The sequence below is a fragment of the Thamnophis sirtalis genome, unplaced genomic scaffold, assembly GCF_051295495.1.
Source record: "Thamnophis sirtalis isolate CommonGarterSnake01/CBP01778 unplaced genomic scaffold, rThaSir2_p1.2 scaffold_9, whole genome shotgun sequence".
In the NCBI taxonomy this organism is placed as follows: domain Eukaryota; kingdom Metazoa; phylum Chordata; class Lepidosauria; order Squamata; family Natricidae; genus Thamnophis; species Thamnophis sirtalis.
In genome coordinates, this window is record NW_028261389.1 from 21705337 (window position 1) to 21718937 (window position 13601).

General features: G+C 39.3%; 1 protein-coding gene across 3 annotated transcripts in view; it reads left to right on the top strand.

Annotated features, from left to right (window-relative positions):
- The first annotated feature begins 10143 nt into the window (after window positions 1–10143).
- KDM7A (lysine demethylase 7A) overlaps window positions 10144–13601 on the top strand; it is a 51396-nt gene continuing 47938 nt past the window's right edge. For 2 of the 3 annotated variants that reach the window (XM_014076589.2, XM_087723011.1), the window contains exon 1: window positions 10144–10316. In XM_014076589.2, coding sequence (XP_013932064.2) covers window positions 10201–10316 — 116 coding nt within the window. In that variant the 5' untranslated portion in view covers window positions 10144–10200. The remainder of the gene's footprint in view (window positions 10317–13601) is intronic. The other variant, XM_014076590.2, reaches the window with a different exon arrangement.

Sequence of the window (13601 nt, forward strand, 5' to 3'; positions counted from 1 at the left end):
CATTTGCTACTCTTGCTGAAATTGTTTTTCCTGCAATCAAGATTAGAACGGATTACATTTAGTTTGTATCTTTTGATAGCCCTTGTTATGGCGGTTGAAGTAAAAGTAGTCATTAACAGGTAGGTGGTTATGGCAGATAATCTTGTGCACTAATCTCAGGTCGAAACGTAGACAGCGTAGTTCAAGGTTATCCAGTCTTAAAATTTCAAGCCTGGTGGTATAAAGAATTTTATTATTCTTATTATTTATTTATTTATTATGAGTACTTTCTTGTAAAATACCTCTGGACCCTCTCTAATGTATTAATGTCCGAAATGCAGTGTGGGTTCCAGGCAGGTGAGCAAGAAAGTTTGCTTGTATGGCATATCCACTATTATACATATTTAACTAGCATTATTACCTATTTCAATTTCCATATGATCTTCCTCCTAAAAGGGTTGAGAGCAGTTAACAAAAGAATAATAAAAGCTATAATAAAACAATAAAATAAAAGTGAAAAAAATGTAATGTTCTTTGTAAAAAGCAAAAACAAAAATAGCAATCAATGTATGGGTTGGGCCTAAAAGTACTTGTTATTTTGCAAATATTAGGGTGAACAGATATGTCAATTGTTTTCCATAAGAAGAAAGCATGGAAGCAGCTGAACTCTCCTAGAGACAAATTTCCCTAATAACAGGCTGTAAATTGCTTATAAATTGTTTAAATCTAAATAGGAGGCTGTCAATGAGAAGGCTCTATTTCTAACCTGACCCATGAACTAAGCCCCTCCAACTGATTGTTATGAGGTGACATCCTCACCTCATAAAAATGGCTCAGTGATTAAATATGCTGGTGAGCTTCCATTACTTGCCCAGCTCCTGCCCAGCTAGCAGTCTGAAAGCATGCAAATGTGAGTAGATAAATAGGTGCCACTTTGGTGGTGTCTTGATGTATAGTCATTCTGGCCAAATTACCACAGATATGTCTTTGGACAACACAAGCTCTCTCAACTAAGAAACAGGAATGAGCACCATTTCATTATGTTACTTACGTTTCCTTATTTCATATCATGTGTTCTAGAACTGGACCTTCTTCTAGGTCTACGATATCCTTTCAGTTATTTGAAGAATATTATTGCAGGCTCCCTCAGCTGTCTTTTTAAAGGCTAGACATACCTAGCACTTTTAACCTCTCTTCATTTAGATTCTAGTCCATTCATCATTCCCATTGCCCATTTCTGAATCTTTCCATTTTAAAAACAAAATGCAAAGTATGGTCTCCATAAACTGGACATAGTATTCCAGATGGAGTCTGATCAATATAATATGAATTATTGGCTCCCATTCAGTTTACAATAAGCTGTATCTCAAGATTTCCCCCCCATGCACTATTACCAAGCCAAGTGTCTCCCATACCATAATCTACCATTTATTTATTGATTATTTATTTATCTGAAGAATTTTGTTATTACTTCAGCTAAATTTCATCATTGTGTTATTAAGAGTATCAAGATAATTTTGAAATCTATTTGTTATGTGTGTAATGTATCCCTGATTTTGTATCATTTGCACATTTGATAAGCAATTTTTACTTCTCATCATTAATGTATTAATACTAATAGCACTTAGACTTATATACTGTTTCATAGTGCTTTACATCCCTCTCTAAGCGGTTTACAGAGTCAGCATATTGCCCCCAACAATCTGGATCCTCATTTTACCAACCTTGGAAGGATGGAAGGCTGAGTCAACCTTAATGAAAATATTGAAGAGTACAGGATCCAAGGCTAATTCTTGTAGTACTTCATTTGATATTGCCCTCTAATTTGATGAAAAACCATTAATGATTAGTCTTTGGTTATGATGTTTGAGCCATCTGTGTAACAATTTGTTATTCTAGCTACTTCACACCTATCAGTATGTTATGCGGTACTTTGTCAAATGTTTTGTTGAAAGCCAAGATTTATTGTATCTTCAATGAACTGGCAAAAATTGTTCTTGCAAAATTCAGATCAACTTCTACCAATTCCTACAGTTTCCAAAGTGTTTATAGATCAACCTATTTAAGTTCCAGAATTTTCCAAAATATCAATGACAGACTAATTAGTTTATAGCTTGCTAATTCCCCCCTTTCCTCCAGACACCTGGTATGGTGTACATAAAGTATCAGTGAAACTGCCAGCTAATTCCTTCATACTCCAAAATACAACAATCCCTGTCCACATTTCTACCAGTTCAAGGTTTAATCTTGTTCTTTCATCCTATTATTCACATCCCTGGTATAATGTCACTTTTTGTGGGAAAAGACTAAACCAAAACAGCTATGAATTTTATTAACAGTTAGCATCTTGCTATGTTCATTGCATACCTGGGGTACTGATTATTTTCATTTGTAATGTATCTAAATAAACTCAGAACCAGTTAATGTAAATGATGGTTTTTTGTTGTTGTTCCATGGCCTCACTTCTGTTTCTTGTTTTTATTCATTTTCACATCTCCAATAGCTTTTTATACTGACTTACTGTATGCTTTTTTCAATGGGATGGCAGCAGGACTAAGGAGAAAATCCAGTTGTGCATCAATCTTTAACTGGGGATTGTGCCTTAGCATGTTGTACAAAATAAAAATAGCTATCATCATGGATATCTATAACATAGAGTAACAAACTATTCAACTTTGAAGTCTGCTTTCTTGTAGCAGCCTCTGGCATAGTGTCTCCCTAGAGAGCTCTACCGCTAACACAGTACTGATTTTTCACAAAATGTTAAAAACTTGGTTATTCTCCAAGGCCTTGGGGTTAGGATGGTCACTGAGCCCTCTTGGGATTTTGGTGTCATTTGCTCTTTCTACGTTGTAAGATCAGGTTTCTGGTTGTTGTATTCCTTCTTCTTTGATACACATTGCTTTCTTTTAAATGCTTTTTTCATGGGAAACCACTCAGAGTCATTGGGGAGTTAGGCAACCTCAAAATAAGAAATACTATATTAAACCTTTTGGTCTGCATGACACAGTAAATCATCAATTTCATTTAACAATGTGCAATGGGATAAAACTGCATTTCTCATAAGACCATTAAATGAGTCTTATAATTGGCATGTGGTAGAAAAACCAGAGAGCTGTAGTGGATAGTTTTATACTTTTTAAGGTGACAAAAAAATTAAATCCAGATGAAATATCCTTGCTTTTAATCATTGTAAAATCTGTCTCAGGGATTTTGGAAAGTGTTGTGCTCTTTCTGAAATCTGATTTGTTGGTGTACCCTATTATTTCTGTAAAAAGATCTATCATGTGGAAAAAACGAAGTATACATCTCCCTCTTTCAGACCTCCAGGCCAGTGTTACACACTTAGTAGCTACATTTTTTTCAGCAGCCATGAAATCTACTCTCAAGATATCTCTTGCAGATTGGGTTGTTTACCAAATTTGAAACATCTTCTAGACCAGGTTTGCACATGTGGGCCATCAAGTAGTCTTGTACAAGATACTGGTACTTTAAAAAAATAATAATCAATTGCTGCCAAACTTCACAGTCCCCGGGAAAAGTGCACTGCTGTCTTTTTTCACAATTACTTCCCTTCTGAAAGACACAGTCTCTAGGCCTTAACAACATTGCCAGCTCCAGTGCTTCTGCCATACCACCAAACAATTCGTACCCAGGATTCCTTTGTGGCCATCAATTATTTTAGGGTATCAATCTGGCCTTTCCCATTCTATGAATTGTGCAGGCCTACTTACAGATTTTTAATTGTCCTCTTTTGCTTTATTTGTAGCAATCAAACAAATAAATAGGTAAGTTTATTTATTATGAATAAACAGATAAGTTTACTCATGTTTTGTTTAAATGTGATCCTAATGGTAGACTTTTATTACATTTGTTTTTACAACAGTTTTAACAATCTGATTTTAAGCCTCACCAAAGTGATATGTTTTTTGATAATTGATATAGTTTTATCCTTTAGTAATCTGTAGTGTTTTATTGCTTCTGTCATGTCCTAATATTTGGTTTATTGTTTATTACATTATATTTTTTCTATTACATTACATAGATCATCACCCACACATTTAATAACAGGAACAACAATAATGTAATGATGTTGGCAAGAGTTTCTTGTTCTTAAACTGTTCCTGGATCTTCAAAAATCAAGAACTTCACTTGAACAACCAATATTACTTTTCCCATCTTCACCTTCATTCATTTCTATTTCATTTGGCAACATTATTCCAATACAGGTTATGTAATCTCTAATTATAAAGAACATTCAGTTGTTACACTAATCAGAATATATACAAAGCACATTAGAACTTCACCACCGCATATTAAAATAACTACCATATACTTTTGGAGACATTTAATCTGAAAGAATAAGTTGTGTAGTCTTCAGGAGTACACAGAACTATTATTTGGGAGTATGATAACATTAAAGGAGAAGGTGTGTGTGTTTGTGTGTGTGTGTGTGTGTTAATGGGTCTGAAGGAAAAGAAAAAACAAATGAAGTCTGAACAATCTATAATTCAGTCAGGATTGTTCCGAGTAAAGGTAAATTGTCAATAGGTTTGTAAAATAATGGTGCTGCATGGATTTCAGAACAGAGAGCATTCAAGAGGACAGGTGCCGAACAGTGAGAATACCAGCTGAGGTAACATCTACCATTGATCACAAGGTCCATCTACTGTATAACCTGTTCTCAAGATGAAATTGTCAGTTGGACATACAAGCACGATACTATAATATTATCTCAAAAACAACTGATGCTTTAGTTTTGCAACTAAGGTGACATACATCATGATCCCAAGGTATCTAGAGGCTTAGACAGCAAAAGCATTTGAACCTGGCTTAGTAGCCAATTGCTATGTTGTCTACAAAGCACCAGAATGACATGCTGAAAAACTATTCAACATCTGAAATCAAAAAATACCTTTCAATGAAGAGACTGGAAACATGGAAGACCCTAGTAGATGTAAAGAAGAATGATAAGAGAAAATATTCATATGGGGCACCTGCTTGCATTGCTTAGTCTGATTGCTTCTAGGCATGCTGAATTTCCTATCAAATAGCATTGCTTCCTTCCTTGATCTCTTAATGAACCCTAAATATTAATTTTAATTCAAACACAGGATGCGTCCTACTTTTGGTTTATGGAACATTAATTGATCGTTAATAAGCCAGGCCAGAATTAGTTTGTTAAATTCAGATGACATGCTTAAGGATTATAAAACATAGGTGGAACATGTGGTACTCCTGCTGCTGGCAGAAGCTGCAATGTGTTTAATTTCTTAGCCATCTTATTATAATAGTAGACATGTAAATTGAGCAACAGCTTATTTAGATGTGCTGATACAATAGAGTCAATCCTGCCTATGGGTAGAATATTCATCTATGTATCATCATTATTCACAGGTTTTACAAGTTTTTGTAGTATTATGAAACATGCAACATCTGCTTAATTAGAAATGAGGTAAGTCATCCAATGATAAAAAATTAGGCAATGAAGAACTACTAGTAAGAGTCAGAAGGGGTAAAGGAACACATTTGTCTGGAAAATTACTTTCTTCTTCTAATAACTAAGACTGAAGAAATGATACACAAAGGCTGTATGCTTATCCCATGGAGTTCAACCTAACTGAATTCAGGGAAATTTATTGCCAAAACCTGAAACACAACTCATGCAAAAGGTAATGAGATCCAACATTTATATAAAAATAAATTCACTGCAGATTTCTCAGAATAAAAATACAACCATTTTGAACTTCCACTAAAAATTCTACTACAGAATCCCTTATTACAGAGCTTGACACAATTTGTAAATGGTAGCCAGAGACATTTGCTCTATTGCATATTCCAGATGAACCGAAGGATGAGATGATATGTATGGCATCTAGGCATTCAAATTTAGTGCATATCTGCAGCAGCTGCACTGGCAGCCTACCAGGTGCACAAATGCTATTTTTAATTACCATAAAATGGAGCAGATTGCAGCTGGCCTTATTGAATAGCAGGTTTTGGTTTATGAGATGGTGAGTTCCTTGCAGCTGGGACTTGTCACATTGCAAAGAGAGGACTGGTCTCAGAGGCAGGATCAGGCTGTCAGTCACCATCCAAAATGGCAGCACACTGTTAGAGATGGTTTTTTCCCCCTTAACTGAACAATACTACAAGTGCAAGAGCCACCATTTCACTGAACAACAAGCCACTTTAAATGAACTTTAGGAATCAAATACCCTATAAGTTGTGGTTTCAATAGTACCACCCTCCTCCAGACCTCACAGATGAATATTTTGATATCTATGAGAACTCTAGAGTTTTCTTCTTCTGTTCCCTAAATCAATAACTTTCTCTTTAAAAATAAGAAAAAGTGATAACTTGAGAGCTTTAGGAAATTTGAGGCTATCTTATCTATGAAACTTATAATATTTGCAGGCATTATCATTTCTAGAACAATGAAGTATATCCAACAAAATAAGCTAGAAAGATGTATTATCCAGAATGACCATACTTTATAGCTCCGTGGTGTTCTATCTACAAATAATTTCCTTGTGACTTTAGTCTAGAGCAGGGGTGTCAAATTCAAGGCTCCGGGGTTGGATCCGGCCAGGGGTGGGTTCCTGCCAGTTCTAACCTCTCCTATAGAAGAGGTTCGACAAATCTACAGTGCTGTTTAGAACCGGTTCCAGCTACCTCCCCCCACCCATTCGCACATCATCAAGATGAAGAGCGAGAGGAGAAATTCTGGGAGTTGAAGTCCACAAGTCTTAAAGCTGTCAAGTTTGAACACCCCTGCAGGTTTTTTTCTAAAGGGTTAGGGGTGCAAGGGTCTTGTAACTTGACAGCTTTAAGACTTGCGTGCTTCAAATGCCAGAGTTTCTGAGCCAATATTTTGGTTGCTAAGCAAGAGCGTTGTTAAGTGAGTTTCATCACATTTTACAAGTTGGCTATGCCCACCCAGTCACATGACTACCAAGCCACTCCCACCCAGTCACATGGCTGGCAAGCCACTCCCACCCAGTCACATGGTTGGGAAGCTACTTCCACCAGGTCACATGGCAGGCAAGCCACTCCCACCTGGTCACATGGCAGGCAAGCCACTCCCACAAAGTCGGCCACACCTACAGAAGAGGTTCTAAAACATTTTAAAACCCACCACTGGATTCAGCCTGTGGGGTGCTTCGATTTGGCCCATCTGGCCACCCTGTAAATAGCGAAGGACCGGCCCGCAGTGCCTCTGCCAGTGAAAATGGAGCTTGGGAGGGCTGCGTGTGTCCCTCCTGAGCTCTGTTTTCACTGGCAGAGGGTTTCAGGAGGCCATTGCAGCTGAAATGGCGCTTGGGAGCCTGTTTTCACTGGCAGAGCATTCGGGCCACCACGAGTGACGTTTAGCTGGCCATGCCCACCCTGGCCATGCCCATCCTGACCCCCAAGGTCAAACACAACCCTGATGCAGCCCTCAATGAAATCGAGTTCGACACCCTTGGTCTAGAGTTTCCATATTTGTGCTGCAAAAAATCCATTTAATCACTACATAGTAGCAAATAGATGCAGAAAACTTTTGATTACTATCTATTGGTCATCTGGATTTTTGCAGCATTGCTATTATAGCACTAATATAAATCTGTTCTTCATAATCATTTTGCTTTGAGAGGCATAGCAAGGTAAGATTTATATTTTGAACAGTTATCACATTGAGTGATCTACTTTAGCCCAACTTTCTATGCTTTTACTATTGAAATCTCAATGCTGGTAAGCAGGACTGATCACCAAGTAGGATAGTAGCTCATTTACAATATTCAGTTTCCCAAAGCATTATTTTTAACTTTTATGAAAGGCCTTTGCTTTAATTTAAAGGAATATCTCTTTTTAATTCATGTTCACAATATATTCATTCATTATGAAATATGTAAGAATTTATTTGCAAAGATATTTACTTAGAAGTAAATCTCACTGAAAACTATAGGCTTAAAAGTGTTAAAGACACCAATCCTATGTTAATTTAAAATTATCTTATTGTCCTTAATATCAATTGCCCCTTATTTTGAAGCATTGGTATTTATAGTTAAATGATCATCATTTCATAATATGCAGTGGATTTGTTTTTCTTCAGAATATATTTCTAAAAAGCTCAGACAAGGTGTCCCTTTGACTCTGTAGTACAAGACAGAAGTTAGAATAACTTTGTCACTTTGAGTGACACTAATCGCCGTACATTAAAATGTAATTTCATTGCATACAGTTCTCAAAGGGTCTCCATCTCCCATATACACTACATAAACATGAAAAAATAAATATTGACTGGAAATGCTAAATCTCACCGTCCCTCTTTTAGCCTAATACTTCAAGTCAGTCTGCACTTGGGGTACTTTTTTTTAAAAGTCAAGTTTTATTGCAACTCTCCCCCCCCCCCCCCAATACATACTTTATGGACAGAGTGTGGACCAGGTCACATCTTATATGCATCATATTTATAATCATAGTTTCAATTCTAATCTTCCCATTTTATCAATATTCATCTCTTTTATATAATCCTTTATGTTTTTCCATTAATTCATTTAAGCTTACATATCATTACTAAGCACTCTTTTCTTCTTTTCTTCTTGTCTTCAATTACTATTAATTCATCTTTACAAATTAATCATTTTTAACCATAGCTTTGCAATTGCAGCTTCCATGGTATTATTCTTTACATAGTTCTTTATCATTTCTTATTCAATTTTACATATAGTTAATTAACATCACTGTACACCCTGTATTTCACCTTTTTTTAGTTTTTCCAGTTATTTACCCTATTTTTTCTTCCCAGAAAATATCTCACGAATCCCCCTTCCCCAATCATTAACATTTTAAATTCCCAACATTGTTTAAAGTACATTCAAAATTAATATCATTTATTTAATTATCTACTTTCACATTCCCATCTACTGCACTTGGGGTGCTGAATCCCTTCAGCTTGGCAAGAGATCGCCGCATAAAACTACAAGGGCAAATTTAACATCGAGGCGCTCAAACATAAGCAGCATTTCCAGAATGCCTTAAAAATATTGACGAGACGGGGAAACCCCATCCAAATTGTGTAACGGCTTATTTTAGGGGCACCGAGAGTGAACGGACGGACCAAAAATAATGTAGTGTTTAAAAAACAACAACTGACGTGACAACCCAGTGAGGGGCTGTCTTTCGGCTCAGTTCTGAGAGAAAAGTATCCGAGGCGGGAGACACGGTGATGCTCGCTCAGCTATTGCTGTCAGAGCTCTTTCAGCCCTCTCGAAACCGGAGAAACAAAGTCAAGAGCGATGTTTCCGTGCGGCGCTCCCTTCTGCCCGTCAACGCGCGGTTGCATAAGAAGGAGGGAGGGAGGGAGCGACGCTGTGACAGAACCTGGTTTTTATTTTTTTTTAAATCGTTTTCTATGTCCTCGCGGCACCTTCCTTCCTCACGTGACGAATTTCAAGCAGGACGAGGCGGAATGGGGCGGAGCCACCATGTGCTGGAGACTTCATTATCCGTTTGTTCCAGCGAGCTGGAGCCCCGCCCACAAAAAAACCACCAACCCTCAAACCCCAGAAGGGAGGGTTGTGTGGTGACACGTGCTCTCCTCTGCTGTCTGTTCAAGTCCGAAAAAAAAGAGAGTTTACTGTACACACTTCCGGCAACGGTGCACGAGCCCCTTCTTTCACGCAACAGCCCCCCCCAATCTCTTCTTTTTTTTTCGCGCGCGTGTCTCTTGGAGCGGAAAGAGGCGCACGAATCTTCCTACGCTTCCGAGGTGTTTCCCTAGGATCTCGCCCTCTTCAGCTCTTCCACTCCCACCCCCTCTTCATCCCCCCCCTCCCCGGCACCCGCGTCCGCCGTCAGTGTCATTTCCCCAACGCTGTATAGTCTCTTCAGAGCGCATGCTCCAAGATGTACCTTACGTGACGGTTCCTTTTCATCGCGCGTGCCCTCGCCCGTTTGTTTGCTGGCCAGGAAGAAGGGGAGGGCGGGCGCGCGCTGAATGTGGGATACTGGGGCGCGCGCGGGCGCGCGCGTCAAGGGCCGGCGTTCCGCACGCGCGCTGTTGTTATTGGTGCTTGCCGACTTGACTGGCTAAGCCGGCGGCGGCTGTTGGTTGGGGCTCGTGGTGGCGGTGGGGAGGGGGAGGAGAAGGCGGAGAGTTGGGGAGTGGGGGGGCGCGAGACTGGAGAGCAGGGTGGCTGAGGCAGTCACTCAAGAGAGTGAGCGAGTTCTTTAAAGATGGCCGGAACGGCGGCGGCGAACGCGACCCCTGTGTATTGCGTGTGCCGGGAACCCTACGATGTGAACCGCTTCATGATCGAGTGCGACATATGCAAGGACTGGTTCCACGGCAGGTAAAAAGGGGCTGGCTGGCAGCCACGCGTCCTTTTATTTTTCGGTTGGTGGGGGGGAGACGACAAAAACAAAAACAGAAACACCGTCCCTTCCACTTTCTCGTGAGGGGGGAGACCTTCGGTGGGCGCTGAGGGAATGAAACCAACGGAGGACAATGAGGAAAGAGGCGGCTGAGGGCTTCTCGGCTAACCAGGAAGCAGCGGCGTTTAAAGCAGCGGTCGCCCTCCTGTTCTCTTGTCTCTCTTCCCCCAACCCGCCCCCCCTCTTCGATGTGGAGTTATATAAGGACTCCGGAACTAAGGTTAGCGGAGAGCTTTAGGGGGTTTTCGGTGGAGTTTTGGAGGGTGCGGAAAAGTTTAGGTGCCCTAATTTCAGTCTCTCGTAACGACGCTGGGGAGCCCAGGCTGCGTTCTCGTGTCTTTTGTGCGTGAGTAACGAGTAGCGAGGTTAGGGTCAGTGCCTCCGTCCTCTGCTCTCTAGGTATGGAAGGGGGGGAGGCTTCGAGGGGACTCCGGAGCTCACGGGTGCCCGAGTTTCGTGGGCTTCTGGGGTCTTTTCTGACGTGGGACCTTGTCCTCCGCGGAGGCGCGTGTCTTTTATGCGTGGGCGCGTCCCGCGGGAGGGAGAAGCGCCCTCCCAAAGGCGAACGCTTCGAAAGGCTGGGTCGCTTCTGCCCGGATAAGGGGAGCGCGGGGCTAGTGGTGGTATCCACGGACCTTGAAACAAAGGAACAAGTTTCAGGGCTGCCTCGCCGGTGGCGCGGGGGGACTTCTTGTGTCTCCTTTCGGCTTTGATCTTTCAACTGCCGGGCTGGAGGAACCCGTGGCTGGCGGACGTTGGCGTTGAAGTTTTGGCAGGAGAGGCAGCTTTTCGGAGAGTAATTTATCCGAGGAAACCCCTCGCTGCTGTCGCGGCTTTGAGGGGAAGTGCTCTTTGATTGACAGCACGACATTTAAATACCCCCCCCCATTTAACAAAAACAAGAGTCACGATGGAACTGGCGAGACGGTCTCGGCTCCCCCTGCTGGCGTTCGGGGAGAAATTAATTTTAAAGAGGCAGAGCCCCGGAATTCAGAAGCAGCCAGAGTGGGAGAGGAGGTGCTGGAGTACCTTAAAAATAAATAAATAAAAGCGACCACCGAACAGGTCTCGTAGCGGTTGCTTTGGTTCCCAGTCTTTACTGCGGTTGCATTGTTCACGCTTTGCTACCGTTCTGACGAGCCCTCTTCCAGAATGCAGCCGGCTCCTCCTCCTGCAGATGCGGCTTCCCCGCCGGGTTCTGCGTTTGTCTGCGACGGTAGGAAGGTGCAAGCTCTACCATTTATCGTACGTGAATATAACGTTCAGGCTTTTGAAACAGGTATGCGTGAGAAGGTATTGTAAATTAATAGTTGGTGTATTGAGAAAATAAGTACAGTAATGCTTTTTTTTTTAAAAAAAAAGGTTCTTGGAGAAAATAAATCATTCTTCAATGTTTTTCTGTAAATTCATTATGGATAGTATGATATGGTAATTGGCATATAGGTTACAGATTACAGATTAACAGAGTTGGAGGGGACCTTGTAAATCATCCTAGTCCAAGCCATACATCCTATATGTATTTGAACGAATACATTTGGTTATGTGCAGTTAAACTAAAATATTGCCTGCAAGTTTTAGTTAAATCAATGGAGTTTAATGCTGCATAAACATATAGAGATAGGAACCTGTTCTGAGTAACTTGTATATATTTTATTATATGCTTTCACATATGTAATTAGTTCCTGAAATTAGAATAGCTGGCAACTAAACCTAGCAGAAAATTGCTGTTATTTCCATGCCATGTTTAAATTTACGTAACAAGGACTAATAATGTTGCGTCTCTGCTAAATTTTTATTTCCAAAGTTATAACTAAAACCATACAGGTATTAGATGCTTATTACATTTCATGGTGATTTATTTCACTGCATATACGCCTATGCATATTAATCTGGAAACAAGTATAATTGTAAACAATTATTTAAGTTAATGTATTTAAGTTCTCCAAAAGCTTATGAACCTTTCCATATATGTGTTTGTACTTATTGTAAATGTTTGCATTTTATGTTCATTTAATCATTTCATATGTTTACAATGTCTTTAACTGCTCTAAATGTTAATATTTTACTTAGCGCTTCGACATGCAAATGTTAGATTAGGCTAGGAATCCTACTTTTAACTAAGATATTTTATCAGCTCTTGCTGTGTTATCTGCAGTAGTTGCATCTAGCCTGTATACAAGACAGAGGAAGACATATGCCTACTTTGAACAATCACAGTGTATAAAGTATATTTACATTTGTAGCAATTAACAAATCTATAGATTTATTTAAATTATATTAATTGGCATATGGTCATTTATATAATATATTTTTCTCTGGCTATTATGTTATATATTTATGTATAACATGCCACATAAATAGTTAAAACTGCTTATTTAATCAAAAAGTGTGTTGAATATTGTATTTACAGAGTTCTTATACATGCTAGTATCATGTTTAAAATGGCCCATCCAAGTGTAAATGAGTTTTGCTATTCTTGCAACACATTTGTGCATAATTTGATTTGTGAGCAACCAAGAGTTTGGTTCAAGATGGGCAGCTGTATAAATATTTTAAATATATCAGATGAATAAATAAATCATGAAGTATCAAATATTTAGTCCATAATGTAATATTAACAGAGTAATTCATCAAATCCACAAGAATTTGAGAGTCTCACTTTAACCAATAATTTTATCCATATCATAATCTCCATGACCCAATATTGCATCCCACCATGCAATTTTTTTTAAAGAAAACTTCCAACAAGTGTACTGGGCTTTAAGCATGCATGTTACTTGGTTCATGTTTGTACAGGCAGAAGTTTGAATTGTCTTAGTTAGTCTTAGTATTTATATATTTATTAGATTTTTATCCACCTTTATTACTTTAATTCAAGACAGCAAATTTACATAATATTTCTTCTTCTTTTCCCCACAATAACAACCCTGTAAGGTGGGTTGGGCTCAGAAAGAGTGGGGGACTCAACATCGCCCTGCTGGTTTTCATACAGTCTCCTGGTTTATGGGCCAACACCTACACTAAACTGCACCTCAATTTATTTATCCATTTCTGTCATTTATGAACTCTTTCATTTACATTGAACAATCATTTGTCTTTCTCAACATTATTCCTAGAAACATTGAATTTGGGAAATACAAATCTAGTGTCAGTTGGGAATAATGCATATTGCCATTCATTATACACATTAAAAATTATGTTTT